This window comes from Hyaena hyaena, unplaced genomic scaffold, assembly GCF_003009895.1.
Source record: "Hyaena hyaena isolate Hyena2069 unplaced genomic scaffold, ASM300989v1 scaffold_3, whole genome shotgun sequence".
NCBI lineage: Eukaryota > Metazoa > Chordata > Mammalia > Carnivora > Hyaenidae > Hyaena > Hyaena hyaena.
In genome coordinates this window covers 4,688,340-4,708,728 of record NW_024080635.1, presented here as the reverse complement: position 1 = coordinate 4,708,728, position 20,389 = coordinate 4,688,340, and the positions used below count along the sequence as shown (strand labels likewise).

Sequence of the window (20,389 nt, the reverse complement as noted above, 5' to 3'; positions counted from 1 at the left end):
TGCCACAAGGTTGACCGGTCTGAGGTGGTGCTCTTATCTTGTTGCTGTTACTGCTTTTCTTTTCAGGTCACTTGCCCGCACTTTGATCTTCATGGGCTGTGGTGTCTTAAAATACCCCTCAGTTTAGTTAGAAACAAATTAGCTGCTTTGGATAAATGATCTGACATTTCCCTTTGCCACGGCAGATCTGAGTCACTTCAGATTCAGGGCAAACAGGGTCAGGCTCAGGTGTCCTTCAGGGAACCTGGGTTGGTCTGGGTTGAGGATAGAAGTGAGGAGGGGGTGGGAAGGAGGAGTTGGCTCAGTGTGAGCTCTTCAGTCTGTGGCTGGTTCCTTCCAAGCATCAGGCACCTTGACTCCTCCGTCCCACTGGGCCTCCTCCAGTTAGCCCTGTGTCCCCTCTGACCTGGCCCTGTGCTGAGTCCTGGGATACAGCATGGAGGGGACACAGTCCCTGCCTGAAGGATGTCCCAGTCCAGTGTGGAAGACACACAGTGACATTTATTTCATTGACCAAATGTGTTTTGAGCAATTATTTGTGCTAGGAACTGCTGTAGTTTCTAGATACATAGTGGTGAGCAAGACAAACACCATGCCTGTAGAGAGCTTATATTTTAATTGTCAACAAGAGTGTGTGAGGGGTGCACAGAGTATTTTGGGTCCATGGGAGGGAAGGTGAAACCGAAGTTAAGAGGAAGGTGCCGGGTTTTCAGGGAAAAGCACTCCATTTGAATCTCCACTCAGCCTCTTTCTGACTCTGCATCCTTAGGCAAGTTCCTTTACTGCCCTCTGTTAATTGAGAATAATAAATAGTCCCCACTCTGTGAGGTGCTGGGAGAACTAAATGATGGGAAATGTTTCCCTGTGCCTGGCACATCTTCAGTGTCCAACAAATGTTTATTATCTAGTAAAAACAAATTTTTTAAAAAAGAGGGGTGTGCCTGGGTGCCGGTTAAATGTCCAACTTTGGCTCGGGTCATACACTCGAGGTTCGTGAGTTCGAGCCCCGCCTCGGGCTCTGTGCTGACAACTTGGAGCCTGGAGCCTGCTTCACATTCTGGGTCTTCCTCTCTCTCTGTCCCTCCCCTGCTCTCACTCTCTCTCTCTCTCAAAAAGAAATAAAGATTAAAAAAGAGTAAGAAACAAAACACAGGTGTATGGAGTATGTTAAATCATGCCTGAGAAAGACCCGGAACTTGCTGCTTGTCTGTAAATGCTGGCCCTTGTGACCAGAGGCGTACATTTAGTTCTGAATCGACCTCTCTTCCTCGTGTCTCGTCGTTGTGCCCGTGACATTGTTCTGAGGTTTGTGGGTCTCTCCCAAACCCACCCCAACTGTAAGCAGCTGGGCTCCACACCCCCGGACCATCGCAGGTGCAGGAATGTGTGAAAAACAGAAGGACGCCGCGGAGCCAGCCCACGTCCAGACGTTTACTCCACTTGGTCTTGGCCCCTCGCCGCCGCCACTGTTGATAAGCTAGTGCAGGTGGCAGGGAGCCCGGGGGACAGTGAACAGCGAAGCGCAGAGACCAGATCGAAGGCTGCGACCTGTCGCCGGCGTTTCAAACCGCATGACTTCAGGTGAGCTGTGTATCTTAGCTCATCTGCGGAACAGGGACGGAATTAGCACTCAGGGCTGCAGTGAGATGGAAATGAAATCACTCATTCGTTGGTTTGGCACAGAGCCTGGCCCTTGAAGGAAAAGACACGCAGAGAGTATTGCTTAAAGAACACAACATCTCACCCAAAGATGCCAGACCCGTCCCACGCGGGCCTTGCATGAAGCTGGGGATGTTGTTTTCTTTTTTTAATATTTTATTTATTTTTGAGAGAGAGATAGAGACAGCATGAGCAGGGGAGGGTCAAAGAGAGAGGGAGACACAGAATCTGAAACAGGCTCCAGGCTCTGAGCTGGTTGTCAGCACAGAGCCTGATGCAGGGCTTGAACCCACGAACTGTGAGATCATGACCTGAGCTGAAGTCGGACGCTTAACCAACTGAGGCACCCAGGCGCCCCAAAGCAGGGGATGTTTTGAGCACCAGGCACTAAGACATCAGCCACTCTAACCAAATGCCGTGGCTCTGGCTGGGGGAGAACATTCTTACTTGGGGCTTGTCAGCTGAGAAGTGCAGCGCTCCAGAGGCCCAGGAGCATGTTTGGACTTAATGTGCTTCAGGTACAGAGCACACCCGGTCTCCATCAGGTTGAGGTGGTGATGATCTTCCCTGCCGGTGGGGCTCGTCCGACAGATGATGGAATGGGTTTAAGGCTGGGAAATGAACGTGGCTGGCCACTCGGAGGCCTCACCGAGGACTGAGAAACCAGATCACTATGCTTATTTGTAGGGAGAAAATTCCCCCAGCAGCTGTGTAATTCAAAATGACCTGACGGAAGAAAAAAGCAAAGGATTTCCCAAGGCATCTCAGAGTCAATTGAGGTTTGCCAGGCTTCCTGTCCTCACCCCCAGGGGTGGACCCAAGGGGAACCTTAGGAGAAAAAGCGGAGAAGTATCAGGGGAAAAAACCCCAAAGTGCTGCCAGTTCTTGTGGGCACACATTCTAGTAAGATACTTTCACATGTGTTGTTCCTAAAATGCCAGTTACACTGAAATTGCCAACAAGGAAACAGGTTTAGAGAGGTGAAGTAATTCACCCAAGACCACACAGCTGTGTGCTGAAGCGCCAAGATCCACAAGGATTTCCACACCCACACCACACTTTTTTTTTTTTTTAACTTTTTAATGTTTTTATTTATTTCTGAGAGAGAGAGATAGCATGAGCAGGGGAGGGTCAGAGAGAGAGGGAAACACAGAATCCGAAGCAGGCTCCAAGCTCTGAGCTGTTGCACAGAGCCCAACGTGGGACTCGAACCCACAAACCGTGAGATCATGACCTGAGCCGAAGTCGGACGCTCAACCGACTGAGCCACCCAGGTGCCCCGCACCCCCCACCACACTCTTAAACTGAGAAAATAGACACAGTAACAGCACTTTATGATTCACTTTTTTTTTTAATGGTATAATACACATTACATAAAACTTACCATTTTAACCAATTGTAAGTACATTCCCATTGTTGTGCAGCCATTTCCACCCTCCGTCTCGAGAGATTTTTCATCTTCCCAAACTGAAACTCTCTACCCATTAAATAATAGCCCCCCAGCCCCCCTTCCCCTAGCTCCTGATAACCACTTTCTGCCTCTGTGAATCTAAGTGCCTCATTATAAGTGGAATTACAGAGGTTTTTGCCCTTTTGTCACTGGCTTATTTCACTCAGTACACTGTCCTCAGGGTTCATGCATGTTGTAGCATGTGTCAAAATTTCCTTCCTTTTTAAGGCTGAATAATGTTCTGTTGTACGCATAGACCACATCTTGTTTATGCATTTATGTGTCAAAAGACACTTGGGTTGTTTTCACCTTTTGGCTATTTTGAAGAGTGCTACTTTCATGTATATAGATACCTCTTGGAACCCCTGTTTTAATGCTTTTAGGTATGTACCCAGAAGTGGAATTGCTGGCCCATATGGCAATTCTGTTTTCAATTTTTTTGAGGAATCGCCATTGCTGTTTTTTTCCACAGTGGCTACACCATTTTATATTCCTATCATCAGTGTACTGATTTCTCCACATCTTTGTTGATACTTGATTTTTTCTGATTTTTCTTAATGTTGATTTTTGAGGAGGGGCAGAGAGAGAGGGACAGAGGATCTGAAGTGGGCTCTGTGCTGACAGCAGAGAGCCCGCCTCAGGGCTCAAACTCACAAACTGTGAGATCAAGGTCTGAACTGAAGTTGGGCTCTTAACTGACCAAGCCACCCAGATGACCTTCTGTTTGTTTGTTTGTTTGTTTGTTTTTTTGTAGTCATCCTAATAGGTGTCAAGTGGTATCTTATTATGGTTTTGATTTTCATTTTCCTGGTGATTAATGACTTTGGGCATCTTTTCATGTGCTTCTTGGTCATTTTGATGTATTTAGAGAAATGTCTGTTCAAGTTTTTGCCCATTTTTTAATCCAGTTGTTTGCTTTTTTTAAAGTATTGAGTTGTAGAAGTTCTTTATGTATGCTGCATAGTAACCCATTATCAGGTATGTGATTTACAAATATTTTCTCTCAGTCTGTGTGGAGCCTTTTCACTGGGTCGATAGCATCCTTTGATGCACCAAGTTGTTTAATTTGGACGCAGTCCAGTTTTTCTGTTTTTCTTTTGTTGCCTGTGCTTTTGGTGTCGTATCCAAGAAATCATATCCAAATCCATCATCATGTAGCTTTTCCTCCTATGTTTTCTTCTAAGAACTTTATAGTTTTAGCTCATACATTTAAGTCTTTCATCCAGTTTTTTAGTTAGTTTGTTTGCTTGTTTATAGGGGGGAGAGAGAGAGAGAGAGAGAGAGAGAAAGAACCCCAAGCAGGATCTGCACTGTTAGAGCAGAGCCTGATGTAGGGCTCAAACTCATGAACCAGGAGATCATGACCTGAACTGAAATCAAGAGTTGGATGTTTAACTGACTAAGCCACCCAGGCACCCCAAGTCTTTTTTTTTTTTTTTTAAGGTTTTAATGTTTTATTTATTTTTGAGAGAGAGAGAGAGACAGAGGACAAGCCAGGGTGGGGCAGAGAGAGAGGGAGACAGAATCCATGAAGCAGGCTCCAGGCTCTGAGCTATCAGCACAGAGCCGATGCAGGGCTTGAACCCGTGAACCATGAGATCATGATCTGAGCCAAAGTCAGATGTTTAACTGACTGAGCCACCCAGATGCCCCGCGCCCAAAGTCTTTCATTCATTTTGAGTTAATTTTTTATATGGCATAAGATAAGGGTCTAATGTCATATCTATAGCTTTTTGAAATAGGAAAAAAATAGAGACCAATGGTAGGGTTTTGAGGGGTGGGGCAGTAAATGATTCATCTTTCTAGAAAGTTCAGTCTCTCACCCAATCTTGCTCTTCCCTTCATCTAGCCTCCATGCAATAGTTGAAGTGATCTTTTAAGAAACACACACGAGTCAAATCACATTGCCCTCTTGCTTAAAATCTCCAATGGCTTCCTGCTGCACTCAGAATAAAATCCAAACTTCCTGCTGTGTATGACTTGACCCCTGCTGAGTTCTCCATGCTACATCTTCTGTTACTTTCTCTTGGGCTTACTGCCATTTAGTCACACTTAATTTCTGACCATTCCTGCAGCCCATTAAGCTCTTTGCTGCCACAGGATCTTTACATGTGCTGTTCTTTCTGCCTAAACCAACCTACCTCCTTATCTTCACATGGCTGACTCCTTCTCATTCTTTCCAACCTGGAAGAAATGTTACCTTGTCTTAATCAGCTCAAACTGCCATTTGAGCAGTTTGAGCCAAAATACCATTGACTGGGTAGCTTAAACAACAGAAATGTATTTTCTCACAGTTCTGGAGGCTAAAAATGGAAGATCAAGGCCCTAACATGGTCAGTTTCTGATTAAAACTCTTTTTCTGGCTTCTAGGTGGCCACTTTTTTGCTGTGTCCTCACTTGGCAAGAAGAGAGGGTGGGGGGGGAAGGAGAGGGAGAGAGGAGCAAGCTCTCAGGTGTCTCTTATAATTCAGTTCATACCACAAATTCTCAGAGAAGCCACTGTTGACCTTCCAGTTGAAGCTAGATCTTTCCACAAATCCCCCTCACTCTCTCTCTGGGTAGTGTCATCACTATACCCTGCTCTTATCCTTCAGGGAAGAGCTGTAATAGTGGGTAACTGTTCATTAATCAGTGCAGCAATTTGTTTAATGTCTGTCTCCTCCCTGAGACCATAAATTTCAAAAAACTAGACTGTCCTCACTCCTGTATTCCTTATTCAGTGCCTGGCACATACCAGATGCTTGATTAATACCTGTTGGAAGAATGAACAAACCTCAGCCTATAGTGAGTTCACACTCCTTGACTTTTTCACCAACTCTGGGGTGGGGGGTGGGGCAAGAAGGAAGGTAACATGTACAGAAAAGTCATTACCACATGTTGGCACTAGACAGCATGAATTAAATACCAGCGCTACTCCTTACTGGTCATGTGACTGTGAGCAAGTCACTTCATCTCTTGTGCCAGTGTTTATGTTCCAAAGCCACATATTTGGATGATGCAAAGCAATTCGAAGGGTAGTAACAGGCTGAGCAGGGGTGAGGTACAGGACTGAAAACAGGGTCAGGGGATGGATTCTCTATAAAGGGAGCATTGAGACCCTTAGGCCCTCCACCCTTGTACCCTGCACAATCAGGTGACTAAATACTCTGCAGGAGGTTAATGGTTTTTGCCTCAAGAAGTTAAGCTGGGGGAACTCTGAACTTGGGCCCAGCAGACAGAGAAAGGATCAGAGTGAAGTACTAAATGGAAAGAGGGGGATCCACAGACCTCTCCTCCAGCTCTGGTACCATAATCCTGACAGCCAGAAGTATGCTCCCCAGGCAGGAGGTTAGAGGATTCTTTTTTCAAGGCCCCAGAGAAGAGACATCCTGAAACTGATATTTAGGTGTTTCCCAATGTAAAAGCTTGGTTTTTGCTTAGTCCCCCTATAGTAAGGCCCACCAGTTGACAGGACCCGCACGCTGATGGACACATGCACACATGTGCACTCTCTCTCTCTCTCTCTCTCTCACACACACACACACACACAAACACACACAGCTGCCAATTAGTTATTTAGTGCTTTACTCAAAGATCAACCATTAGTCACATATCACTAGATATTTGAAGGAAATCTCCAGGATAAAAGAAGGAGGCCAAAATAGACAAATAAACAGAAATGTTTGAAGCAAACAGTGCAGCAAGCAGGAGAAAATACAAAACAGAAACTATCAGTATCCTCAGAGGGATAAGAAAAGATATTGTATCCATGAAATAGGATGCTATAAATGCTATATAAAAAAGAAATAATAAAAGAAAGAGAAATGACACTGGGAAAATAAAACATGAGAGCCAAAATAAACTAAAAAAAATCAATAGAAAAATTGAGAGGTAATGAAAAGTGAATTTCCCAGAGGATATACCAAGAAGACAAAGAGATGGAAAATAGGAAAGATAAGAAAATTAAAGGATCAATCAAGAGGCCCAATATCTGACTATTTTCTAGGGATTCCAGGGAAAACAGAAGGGAGTAATTATCAAAGAAGTGAAGCGGGGATATTTCATATTGAAGGACATGAATCTTCAGAATGAGAGAGACCAATACAAATGAAAAACAACCACCTTAAGGCATATCATCACAAGATATCAGAATACCAGGGATAAAGAGAAGACCCTAAAGTTTTGAAGGTGGGGAGAACAGATTATATACACATCATCAAGAATCAGAATGGTTTCAGATACCTCAGTGGCAACACTGGAAGCTAGAAGATGAGGGAGCCATGCCTTCAAAATTCTGGAGGGAAATTATTTCCAACCTACTATTCCATAAATAGTCAAATCAGAAGTGAGATAGAATAAAGACATTCTCAGACATGTATAAATGGGTATAAAAAGGGTATAAAATTTTACTCTCTATGTGTCCTTTCTTAGGAAGTGACTAGAGGAGGTGTTTCACCAACATGAGGGCATAATCCAAGATAGAAAAGACTTGCAAACCAGGAAGCAGGTTCTTCAACACAAGAGGACAGCTATGCAGCTGGTCTAGAAAGCAACTAGTCCCAAATTAAAAGGGAGGAGGAAGACTCCAGGAGGTGAATCACTAGGAAAACAAAAGGAACTGATAGATTATGTGACTGTGTAGGAAAAGCATTTTACAAGTCTGCTGGAATATTTGAGGAGATTTCACAATATGTACATAGAACTAAGCAAATAAGGAAAAAATGGGCAATTACCAACTCCAGGAAAACCAAAAATATGTACAAAAAATAAATTTAATTATAGTATACCGTTTGGTTCAGCAATGGGCAATATCTATATTCATAAGAATGTACACCCTAAAAAAGAGATATTAAACCCCAGATTTTAATTTAACTAAAAATTTAGAAGTTGTGATAAAACTATATTGAAAGGATGGAGAGAGGAAGTGGAGCTGGGTAGTATAAGAAAATTAATACTTGTCTACTATATTAGGGGTTGTGGAGAATATTACTAGTATTCACTAATATCTGGCTTTCCTTGCTTCTGGGCACATAGAAGACTGACCTTGTAGTTGGGTGGGGCCCCATGACCAGTTCCGGTCAGTCACCTGCAGCTGTCTCTTTTCCCTCTGTGTTGTTCAAGGAGGCTTTGGGTTAAGATGGCAGAGCCACAAGACTGAAACAGGCTGGCATTGGTTCATGGAATATAGCTGTCCCAGAGACATTGCATGGACTCTGAAAGGATGAGCAATAAACTTTTATTGTGTGAAGCCACTGAAATTTCAGGATTATTTGTTACTGCTGTAAGCTATTTTGTAAAAAAAACAGTTAAGCCTGGCTTAACTGATACAAACTTCAACACATGCTGTCTAAAGCTGATAAATTAAGAAATAGCCATCTAGGCATATTATTTAGAATCATGGAGATAATCTCTAGAAGAATAATAAAAATATTAAAAGTGATTGCCTCTAGGGAGCGGGAAAGAGGAGTTAGGAACCTGTTTTCATTATAGTGGTATGCGACTTTTTTACATAAAGTAATTTGTAATTGCATTACATTGGAAAAAATAAAATTTTATAAAAATTTGTGTGTGTGGGTGTGTGTGTGGGTGTTGAAAGGATTCCCACCAAACCATTACAGTGGCTTTCCTTAGCAGGAAGAGGACGCTAGACTGGGCATCTGAGGAACTACAGATCATGGAAGGCACTGTGGGAAGGGAGTCCACCCCATTGGAATGCCAGTCTGAGGGATCTGATTTTCCTCCAAATGGCAATGGAGAGCCATGGAAGAGTCATAAGCCATAGAGTATTCTGAGCAAATCTACTTTTGTAGTGAGCACTGTGACTTACCCGGATGATGAACTGTGGGGGAGAGAGGGGTCTGCATGGTCTCCATGAGAGCCAGTGGTCTAAGACCTGCAGGCAACAAATGTCTGTCAAGGGCCTGATATTTGCCAGGTGCTATTGGTACGCCCAGCCACACAGCAGGGAACAAAATGGACAAAGTGCCCTGCCTTCGGGAAGATTACATGGGCGAGAGAGGCAAACGGAGGCAAAAGAAGTATGAGTCAGGTGGTGGCTCATGCTATCAAGAAAAATGAAGCCCCTTAAGGAGACAGAGATGGTGGGGAGAGGGATACTTTAGATGGGGCGGCCAGGCATAGCCACTTGTGGAGGTGACATTCGAATCGAGTCCTGAATTAGGGAAGGAACAAGCCATGCAAAATGTGGGGTAGAAGGAAGAGCTGTCCAGAGGACCTAAGGTGAGAATGGGCTTGATGTTCCCAAGGAACCGCAGAGAGGCCAGTGGGGTGGGGACGGGGCGTTTCCGTCAAGGGGAAAGTTCTGGGAGCTGAGGGCCTGAGAGGTAGCAGGAACCAGTTCATGGAATACGGAGAGAACCCCGGGGAACTACCGGCGGGTGGGGGGAGAGCGGGAGAGCGGCATGGTTTGTCCAAGGCGGCCAGTAGGGCCAGGCTTGGCAGTCAGTAGTTGAGGAGGAGGTGCAGGCGCTTGTTAGGACGGGAGCCTCTGGGGCTCTGCCCGGCCATCAGTGCGGTGCCGCTCAGCCCTGCCTGGACCAGCTACAGCAGCTGCATCACCCACTTCCCAGCATCCCAGCCCCCTCTGGGAATTGAAGGATCCTCACAAATCAAAATAGCAGGCAAAGAACAGCCGTTAATTGTTCTGCGTAAAAGAAGCGAAATTAGACGAGTCAGCTGTGGGGTTGAGACCGCCTCCCACACAGCTGTGACCCCGCACCCCGCTGAAGACAGACTTCCCGAGAGACTTGCAGTTCTGCTGTCTCTGAGCAAAACTTTCTGCGTCTCCAGCCCCGGGGCAAATGACAGCTATTTGGGGAAGGAGGGAGACAGATGCTGGCCCTGGAGGACAATGAGAGAGTCCTTTTTTTTTTTTTTTAAACTGGAAAAAAATCAGTCCCTTCACGAAGGAAGAGATTTCGCTGATAGGAGTTCATTCAGTCATTCGAAACACACTGAGGGCACTCAGTGTGCATTCTTCATCTGCTCTCACGGGCACCACCGCGGCCTCCTGGGTGCCCAGCGCCGGACGTGGTTGGTAGCTGGGGGTTTCTAGGGGGTGGAGGCAGCCAGTGTGGCTCCGCCTTTGGGGCAGAGTGGAAAGAGAGCACTGCTCCCGAGTCAGGAGGTCTAAGTTCTCGCCTTGGCTCTGCCACTGTGGCTGTATGACCTTGGGTGAGCCATGCCCCCTCCCTGGGCTTCAGTTTCCCTGTCTTTTCTCAGTAAGGGCTTTAGGCCACATGATGTTTCTCAAACTTTAGAGCCCGTAAGAGTCACTTGCGGGTGGTGCTTATTGAACAAGATTTCTGGGGTGCCTGGCTAGCTCAGTTGGTACAGCATGTAATGTGACTCTTGATCTCAGGGGTGTGAGTTCAAGCCCCACGTTGGGCCTAGAGCTTATTTTTAAAAAGTAAATAAAAAAGATGAAGATTCCTAGGCCCAGTTGCCATAGATTAAGATTTAGTGGGTCTGAGGGAGGGTCCAAGTGTGCATTTCTAGGAATTCTGAAGGGAGTCCTTGGACCACACTTGCATAAAATCACTTTCCCTCAATCTCTTGGGGCTCTTCCTGCTCTGAAATTTGAGGAGTTGCTCATGCAACCCTTCTCTGGGTTTCTCAGACCACTCTAGGAGCGTGAAAGAAACCCGTGTGTTTCCGTGCCCATCATACTGCCCTGGGACAGAATTTCAGTGTCTGCACCCCCCCTCCCCTGGGCTGTCCGGTGCCAAACACAGGCCCTGGTACCGAGGGGGCCATGATGGAAGTGTAGGCCACGCAAGTGGCCAGCTGTGGTGGAGGCAGCTGCACAGCAGCGTGGATCGTGGAGGGATGTTTCACGTGCAAGAGGGCTTAGTCGCAGACATCTGGCTTGGACACCGGCGCTCATGCCCTGGGTTGGATGGATGGGTGAGTCCAGCTGCGTGGGGCTAAGAAGGTCTGGAAGGGGCCACAGGAAGGACTTGGAGCCCTGGTCCACCACAGAGGGCACCCCAGCAGGCCCAAGGCCCCAGCCAGTCTGCTAGGCAGAGTCCCTTCCTCAGAACTGGCCAGTCATATTTCCAGAAGGTCAGTGGAAGAAGCCAGAGGCTCAGGTCACTCTGGTCTAGTGCCCAGCTTCACTGTCTGTATATGAAGAATAATAACTACCATCTGCTGAGCACTTGCATGCTTTGGGCTCAGGGATAAGTGCCGTATGATCTATGAACTCTATGAGGCTGGCAAAAGCACTGCCCCCCTTTTTACAGTTACAGACTCTGAGGCTTAGAGAGTTCAAGTTATTGGTCCAGAGTCCCTCTGTTAGTAACTAGTAGAAGCAGGGTTAGAACCTAGATCTGTTTTCATCTGGAGCCCAGTTTTGTTTTTAACCATGTTGCTTAGTACCCCTCAGATAACAAAGGATTTTTTCCTAAAATACCGTCTGCCAGTCATCCGCAGCCAGAGAAATCCTTTTGCATCTGTTATAGTGAGAAGGAGTGATGCTGAGTCAGGGTGTTCAGGGTTCCCTGCCGCTGACCTTGTGTGTGACTGTGGGCAAATCATTTCCCCTGAGTCTCATGTGAAACTGAAGTCTGTGAAATGGGAACAATTACACACACACTTCTTTTTAAGGTACACAAAGATGAAGACAGCCACCAACATCTACATCTTCAACCTGGCCCTGGCAGATGCACTGGCCACCAGCACCCTGCCCTTCCAGAGTGCCAAGTATCTGATGCAGACATGGCCCTTTGGGGAACTGCTCTGCAAGGTTGTGCTCTCCATTGACTACTACAACATGTTCACCAGCATCTTCACACTCACCATGATGAGTGTCGACCGCTATATTGCTGTCTGCCACCCCGTGAAGGCCCTAGACTTCCGCACACCCGCCAAGGCCAAGCTGATCAACATCTGCATCTGGGTCCTGGCCTCAGGTGTTGGTGTACCCATCATGGTCATGGCCGTGACCCGCCCCCGGGGTGAGTGAGTGAGGAAGTTCTGCCACAGCCACTGACCACAGGAGGCAGCATGGGGACCCCAGTGGGTATGCAGGCCACTTACTAGAGTGGATATAGGTGGCTTCATACCAGTGGAGGTGTGGACTGCTGATCAAAGTGTGGATGGTAGTGAAAGGGTGGGGAGTCAACCAACTGGACACGAATAGTTGGCTGTTGTGAGAATGGATGACTGGTCAGTGGTCAGATGGGTTGCTGGTCAACAGAAATTTATGAATGGGATGGTGGAGGGTTGATCTATGTGGATGTAGCAGCTGGCCAGGAATGTGTAGATGACTGACTTAGAGACAGATGGATGGCCAATGGGGTGAGGGTGTCACTGACCAGGGAGCAGTGGAGGCCATAAGATCTACAGCCTCATCCCAAATGCCCTTCCACCCCAGTTTGAAAACCACCGGCCCCAGATGACCAAGACAAGCCCTAGAGAATGGCCTTTAGAGAAAAACAGACAGGGGTGGGGCGCCTGGGTGGCTTAGTCGGTTAAGCGTCCGACTTTCACTTAGGTCATGATCTCGCGGTTCGTGGGTTCGAGCCCCGTGTCGGGCTCTGTGCTGACTGCCAGCTCAGAGCCTGGAGCCTGTTTCAGTCTGTGACTCCCTCCCTCTCTGACCCTCCCCTGCTCACGCTGTCTCTCTCTTTCTCTCCTAGAAATAAATAAAACATTAAAAAAAAATTTAAAGAAAAACAGACAGGTACATATTCCTCAGAGTAAAAATGGTAACTAGTTTAGTATCTACTTGTATCAGTCAGGGCAACAGCTGTAACAAGCCATCTCCAAAGCTCAGTGCTTAACAGTATAGTTTGTTTCTCACTCACATCACAGTCTAATGTGAATCGGAGGAGGAGGAGCTCTGTTCCACAGTCCTCCAGGAACCCAGGCTCCAAATGATGGTTTTGGAATCCTCCACTGCTGGCATGTGGCCAGCAGATGAATATGGAGGAGTGGTGAGAGAGCAGGGCCACCTTTTAGATGTTATGGCCCATCTCCTCCTAGTGATACCTGGTTATGTGGCTCCTGCTTGACATAAGGACGTGGGACAGGAAGTAGTTTTAACCATGTGAAAGACACTGGTCACTTACCTATCTGAGCCACACTGTATCGTGGGGTGTTGAGAAGATTAAATGAGGCTCTGTGTAAAATACTTAAGACAAAGGCAGGGACTCCTACCTCTGACTAGTATGAGCATCCAGGATCAGAGAGGTCAGGTGGCTTACTTAGGGTCACACAGCTAGGCATTTGGTGAAACTTGGCCTAGCACCAAGGCTCCTGCCCTCATATCTGTTGCTCCCATTGCCCCCTGAGTTGGAGGTTTGTGGAGGGTCGGTCTGTAGGTGGAAGGGGAATAGGTTGGTGGGAGGCCTTTTGACCACCCTTAACCCTCACATACAGCTTCTCTGTAATTGGTTTTGACTCAGCAGCTGGGCCCCATTCCTCACTGTCAGCCTTCAGTTTATGGGCCATTAACTGCAGCCCTGCTGGGGGCCAGACCAGATGGGCCTCCTCTCTCCACACTCCATCCCCTGCACACCCTCCCCACTCAGCACTTGTTTCTGTATGCAACTTGCTGTGTGACTGTGGAAAAGTGCCGTTCCTCTCTGAGCCTTGTTCTGCCATCTGCACAATTAAGTCGTTGGACTCAGTCATCCCTGAGGGTCCTGCCATCCTGTTGTCCAGTGGACCCCCTCTGTGGATCCCCAGTACCCTTTCTACAATTCTCAGGATCCAAGTCCACAGCATGGCTCCTCAAATCCCAGAGTTCCGAGAGAACTTGGTAGGTCCCCAGGACAGTCTCAGGCCTGTTTCTGAATCATAAAACATTCATGAAGGTGCTCACCCAGCCCACACCCACACTCCAGGAACAGGGAGCTCATTCCACCCTGGGTCCACCCCCAGACAGATCTGGCAGTCAGATAGCTCTTCTTGCCATTAAGCTGAGATCTGCCTCCCTGACCCTAACCCTGACTTCTGGACTCTTACATGTATCTGTCCCTCTGGCCTCACCGCTGCACCAAGAGCTTGAACCGCCTTGTACTAAATGCTTCACATGCCTTAGCCTATTGAGTCCTTGCAATAGCCCTGTGAGGTTTAAGTACTGTTACTAGTCCTTTATGGAAGCTCTTCTAGAGGCTGAATAGTTTGCCCAGGTCCACACCACACATCTGGTAAGGCCCGAGTTGTGTTCTTAACTCATGCCCTTTAGATCAGTCTTAGCAGTACCCCGTTGTAGCTAGTCTGGAAAAGGGCAGGGTGTTTTGAGTTCTCACAATGACTGGCGTTTGGTGTGTTTGGGCTAAACTATATCATTACTGCTGGCCACGGATGCGGAGGCTTCAGAAGGGACTGGAAGAAAATATAGAAAGGAGACCTCCTGGATTAGGGCCAATCCCGCTGGGGTCTCTAAGGATGAGTAGGAGTTCAAGTACAGAAGCGCAGGAGGACATTCGAGGCAGAAGAATTACCTTGCGCCAAGGCCAGGAGGCGGGGTGGGACCGGACCAAGCCAAGAAGGGTAGCGAGCAGCCAGGGGACGCTGAGGCCCACGCACCCCTCACCTGCTGTCTGTCTCTCCTCGTTTCCCCCGGCAGACGGGGCAGTGGTGTGCATGCTCCAGTTCCCCAGCCCCAGCTGGTACTGGGATACGGTGACCAAGATCTGCGTGTTCCTCTTCGCCTTCGTCCTGCCCATCCTCATCATCACCGTGTGCTACGGCCTGATGCTGCTGCGCCTGCGCAGCGTGCGCCTGCTGTCGGGCTCCAAGGAGAAGGACCGAAGCCTGCGGCGCATCACGCGCATGGTGCTCGTGGTGGTGGGCGCCTTCGTGGTGTGCTGGGCGCCCATCCACATCTTCGTCATCGTCTGGACGCTGGTGGACATCGACCGCCGCGACCCGCTCGTGGTGGCCGCGCTGCACCTGTGCATCGCGCTCGGCTACGCCAACAGCAGCCTCAACCCCGTGCTCTACGCCTTCCTCGACGAGAACTTCAAGCGCTGCTTCCGCCAGCTCTGCCGCACGCCCTGCGGCCGCCCGGAGCCGGGCAGCTTCAGCCGCGCCCGCGAAACCACGGCCCGCGAACGGGTCACCGCCTGCACCCCGTCCGACGGCCCCGGCGGGGGGGCGGCCGCGTGACCGCGCCGGCCCGCCCCGCCGCGCGTCCTCCCCCTGCCGGGGGCGCCCTGGCCGACTCCCCGGGCTCGCCGGGGGCGGGGCCGCTGTTTTGGAGAAGGGGCCCGGGCGGGAGCGGGGGCCGGGGCTGGGGCCGAGAGAGGGGTGGACCTCTGGTCCGGGGCGGGGCACGGAGGGGGGGCGGGGGGCGGTGCCTCTGGGCAGGGGGCGCGAAGAGCTAGCGACCCTGGTGCAGCAGAGCCTGCGGCCCCGGGACTTGGCGGCTTACACGCGGCCTCTGCGGCGGGCCAGCTTCCGGTTCTCGCCAGAGCAGGCTTGCTGGCCCGGGACCTCAGGCTGGGGCCCAGGAGCCAGGGGGCAGTGGTGGAGATGCAGGCTCGAGAAAGGGGCTGCAAGAGTGGGTGTCTGTGTGGTGGGGCCGGGCCTCCTCTGGGGACGAGGGGGACGGACAGGACAGTGAGGCGGCCTGCAGCTCCAGATTGGGCCGTGAGGTAGGGCCTGGGTGCGGGGGATGGGCGGGCGCCCTAGCCTCGGGCTAGAGTCCCAGCCCGGAGTTCTAGCGAGAGGCGGGGCTTGCCCAGGTCCAGGTCCAACTGGACCTTTATTTCTTTATTTTAAAGAGAAAATAACAGACGGAGGGAGAGAAACGACACCTTTTCTGTCCTTGACAGCCATTTTCTTGGAATGGCTTCAGCAGCGACGTAGTGTCCCCAGGACTCTGTGCCAGTGGGCCTTGGGACAAGCCGGTGGAGCAGGGCTGGTGGCTTCAGGCTAGGAGAGCAGGACAGGGCCTCAGCTGGGGCAGGGTCCCCAGCCCTGAGCTCTGTGGGGCGAAGGAGGAGGAGGGAGGTCCTGCAGCTGCAAAACTGGGGCTGCAAGTCGCCTCTGTGCCAAGGGTGGTGGGTGGACTGAGGCAGAGGCGGGCTGGGGAACTTCCGCTTTGGCATTAGGTCCTCAAGCTGGAGGATGCTTTGGGGGGGGGGGGTCCCAGGGGCCTGACTCCTCTGCCCAGGTACCGCAGGACAGAAGACCGCGCTAGTTAGAGCTCCGTGGACGGTAAGTGGCACTTAGGACCGGCTAGGGGCATCTGAAGCACCAACGTGGATTTTCCCCCTCCCGGCCTTGGGTCTCTGGTAAGCACCTCCAGGAGACCCCCTCCCTTCTCCCAACTCCTGGCTGCGCCCAATGTGTCCAGGGTTTCCATTGTGTATGCGCTCCCCTGGGCCCCACTTATCCTAGCTGCCCCCTTCTAGCTGCTGAGGACGGGTCCACCCAGAGCAAGGCATAGAGGTTTTTCTCTTACTGTGTTTGGCATTTTATTCATCATTCCCAGATTTTTGTTTCCTGAGGACGGGGGTCTGTCCTCATTGCCTGAGCCTCCCCCGTGCTTCCATCTCCTCTCCCCGCCCCCTGCCCTCACAGGCACACACACCCCTACCTCCCTATTGAAGCAGGGAGCTGACATCCTTGTAGAAACAAATTAACTTTCTTCCCTTTTTGGGACAGATGGAGAGAAATTGACGTCTTTGTCTCAAACCACCAAAAAAAAAAAAAAAAAGAAGGAAACAAGATCCCTCTTTTCTCTTTCTCTTTGACAGTCATTTCCTTGGAACAAAAGCCTTTCCCTTGTCTGACTGACTGTCACTCCAGCAGGGGCTGAACTGACATTCAGGAGGTTGGGTGCTTAGGCGCCAGGATGAGCTTTGGGCACATTAGTAGATGCGCTTAATTGACAAAGCACAGTCCCCTTCTCAGGGTAAGGCCCCCAGAAGCTCCAGACCTGGGAATTTTCTTCCTCCAGCAAATGGCTCCAGTAGCACTTGAGAAGATGTAGGGAAGTGCCCAGTGACCATAGAAACTTCTGCGTCTGAATCGGGGGTGTGTATCAGCAAGGCGCAGGGACCCTCCTGGGCACTCCTCATCACGTGGGACTCCTCCTGCTAATGCCTTGGAGAGATGTCAGAGAGGGGACCATTTAGGAACTGGGGGACATTTCTGAAGAAGGTGACATTGGCCAGGGCTGTTGATTCTCTCTGCAAAGACTGTGTCCCCTCCCACTCTCTCTCAAGGCCCCTCTGGGTCTGCTCACTGCCATTTCCTGTGGCTGTAATAGATCTGGCTGCTTTTTACTTCTGATACATAAATTTGTCCAAATTTGTCCTGGGGTCAGCAGAGGCTGGGTCCAGACCACACACATCTACTGAAATCGACATCATGCCAGGCTGTGCACACTGGGCACTGGGACTTGGAAATAAGTCAGATGCAGCCCCACCCTCAGGAAGTTCAAGCCCGTGCTGGGAGACAAGACATAAACAGGTCATTGCATCTCAGTGTGATGCATGCAGTGGCTGGAAGCCCCAGGGAGGGTGTCCTAGGGAAGTGCCTTTTCTAGCTTATACTAAAACACATTCGTAACACTTCTAGAAGAGATAGAAAAGAGTCAAAGGATCTTAAAGGAGGAGTAGGAGTTGGCTACCAAGAAGAGGGAACAGCATGTGCAAAACATGGAAGTGCTCAGGTGCTTGGCAAACCTGAGAAGTGCTATGTGCATTTGAAGCGTGGGGCTTAACTGAGCACTTCCGAGTGCCAGGCTCTGAGCCAAGCGCTTGATGCACATCCGATCCTCACGAGAGCACAGTGGAAGTAATATTACCCTTATTTTACATAAGAGGTTCAGAGAGGTCAGTCCACTCGCCCCTCCGTCACAGAGCCTGTTGGTGGAAGAACTCAGGTCAGTAGGACTCCAGGGTCCAAGTTTCTGGTGAATATTAGGCATCCTTGAAGTAGAAGAGCCTTAATCGCTGGAACCCTGGGATGAGGATTTTTGAAGACTTAAAACCAAATGGAGAAATCTGAAGGAAAGGGGCAATTTTCCATGAACTTTTGTTCCTCCTGAAGCTCTCCAAATCTTCACATTTCAAAATGTACTATGCATGGTGCATTTCAAAGCTCCAAATTGACAGTGTAATTCTAGATCATCACAGGGCTCTCAAAAGTGAAGTAGGTCTGATTTCCTCCAAGGTTTCCTTTCCTCTGTCTTCAGGAGGTGGAGGCAAGTTTTTGCCTCTGGTCCTACAATTTCATATCTGTTCTTGTGGTAATAGAAGTAGTGGTGAAAGCTGGAGTCAGATTTTGGCTTTCTCTCTCCCTACCTCAGTTTCCTCCTCTGCAGAATGGCCTTCCTTCACAAGGTTGTTGGGAGGATTTAATGAGTTAATGTATAGATAGGGTCCAGAACACAGGTAGGCTCTTAGCACATGGTAAGGGGCTGCGATCACTTAAGAGTGGAGCTACAGCACAAGGTCAGAGCTGGAGACCTAGAGGGAGAAGTAGATGAGCTTTCAGGGACAGCAATGACGAGAGAAGAGACGGGGGACCCTTCCTGGGGATCCCCCTGCTTTCTAGGCTCCGGAGCCAACAGCGGAGAGTGAGACGCTCCCCGAGAAGCAGGAGGAGGATGGGGAGAATGTGTTGCCATGGAAACTGGAGGAGGAGGGCGTTCCCGGGGGGGAGGGAATGATGGATAATGTCAGGTGTCATAGAAGAGAGGTTGGAGGTGGGGAGGGCAGGAGGGTGATGGGAATAAACCAGAGCCTTCAAGCTGAGTTTCCTACGTGGCTTGGGAAGACCTAAATCTGGATTCAAAGCTCTGAAGCTAACTGGCTGTGTGACCTAGGCAAGGGGTTTGCCTTCTCTGAGCTTCTGTCTTCTCTTAGCTCTAAGACAAGGGAATGGGTGAGTCTCTAATATGATGTTCTGTCTCTAAGGAAAGTCCTGATTTTGCTGGATTCTTGGCCGCTTGCTAGCAGTACGATCTGAGGCAAGTCACTTCACTTCCAAGAGCCCCATCTGAAGATGAGGGATGTTAGCACATAGTAGGTGCTCACGACAGAATTATTTTGTGACAATAGTGGGGAGCCAGAGGCAGCTGACTAAGGAGGTTTGCTTAGCTTGGAATTTGAAATGCTCTTCAAGGTGGAGGCAGCCACCAGGGTCCCGAGAGGACTTGGAGGAGCCACCATCCAGACTAAGTCCCCACCAGGCCTCTGCCCAAAGACCAGCCTCTCTGTTTTCAGCGGTGGATCCTTAGCCTGGCCTCTGGCCATCTTCTCTGCCTGGACCTACTGCAGATCCAGGCTGGGAGCCAGCTCAGGCTCCAAACCCCTAGGAAGTGACCCCCCCCACCTCCAGAAAATGGTCCCAGCACTCACACACAAAACACTACACACAACTTTCTCTTGTCACTTATTTATTCATTATTATGTATTCCTTTATTTCATTCCTGGGCACTGAGCACATTGTGCCGGCAGCTCCAGGGAGTGAGGGGAGAGAAGCCTGGTCCTGACCCCATCTCCGAGCTTGCGGATGTTGGGGGAGCGGAGGAGACTGGGGACCAGCGCAGCCCGCTGTGGGGTTCTGGCGGCAGGCAGCTTGGGAGTTGAAATGGGGCCCAGGGGGGCTGGTGAGAGCCTTCGTTTATCCTGAGGTAGCAGAATGCTAGGCTGGGGGCTGTACGGTTCTGGCCCCATCACCAGTGCCAGCCATGCACCCCCCACCTGGTACAGAGTGCTCCCCCCCACCTCAGTGAGAGGCCAGTGTAGCATGAATAGTGTGCAATCAATCCACAGCCCACACCTCTATTCCAAGCACTTTACACAGATAATTTATTTAATCTTCACAGCATGACTATGAGGTAGACACTACTACAATTATTACCCCTACTTTACAGATGAGGAAACTGAGGCTCAGCAAGGGGAGTGGGCTGCCCAAGGCCACATGGCTTGCCCATGGCTGAGCCAGCTGGGATCTCATCTTAGATCAGTCAAGTTCACTTCCTCTGTTTTCCCCCTCCTTCCTCCCACGAGGAAACAGATTATGCAGAGGGCGCCAGGGAGACGGGTGTCCAGCTCATAGTCATGGACTGAGCCTTCCCAGTGCTGGGTTCTGTGTCTCATCACCTGGGCAGCGGAGACGCATGCCTGCCTCCCAAGAAACTGCCATGACCTTGGCAGGTCCCTCTGTCCGTCCATTCCCTCCCTGCGTTGGAATGCTTGCTCATTCTATAATTTTTCAGCTACCTGCTATGACTTTGCTGTATGACCTTGGGCAAGTCACTTCACCCTTGGAGCCCCTTTCCTCAGTCGTGGATGACAACGCAAGAAG

General features: G+C 49.7%; 1 protein-coding gene across 1 annotated transcript in view; it reads left to right on the top strand.

Annotated features, from left to right (window-relative positions):
• OPRD1 (opioid receptor delta 1) overlaps positions 1 to 15,229 on the top strand; it is a 31,984-nt gene extending 16,755 nt beyond the window's left edge. The window contains exons 2-3 of the mRNA XM_039233182.1: positions 11,717 to 12,066; positions 14,688 to 15,229. Coding sequence (XP_039089113.1) covers positions 11,717 to 12,066; positions 14,688 to 15,229 — 892 coding nt within the window. The remainder of the gene's footprint in view (positions 1 to 11,716; positions 12,067 to 14,687) is intronic.
• Positions 15,230 to 20,389: the final 5,160 nt, after the last annotated feature.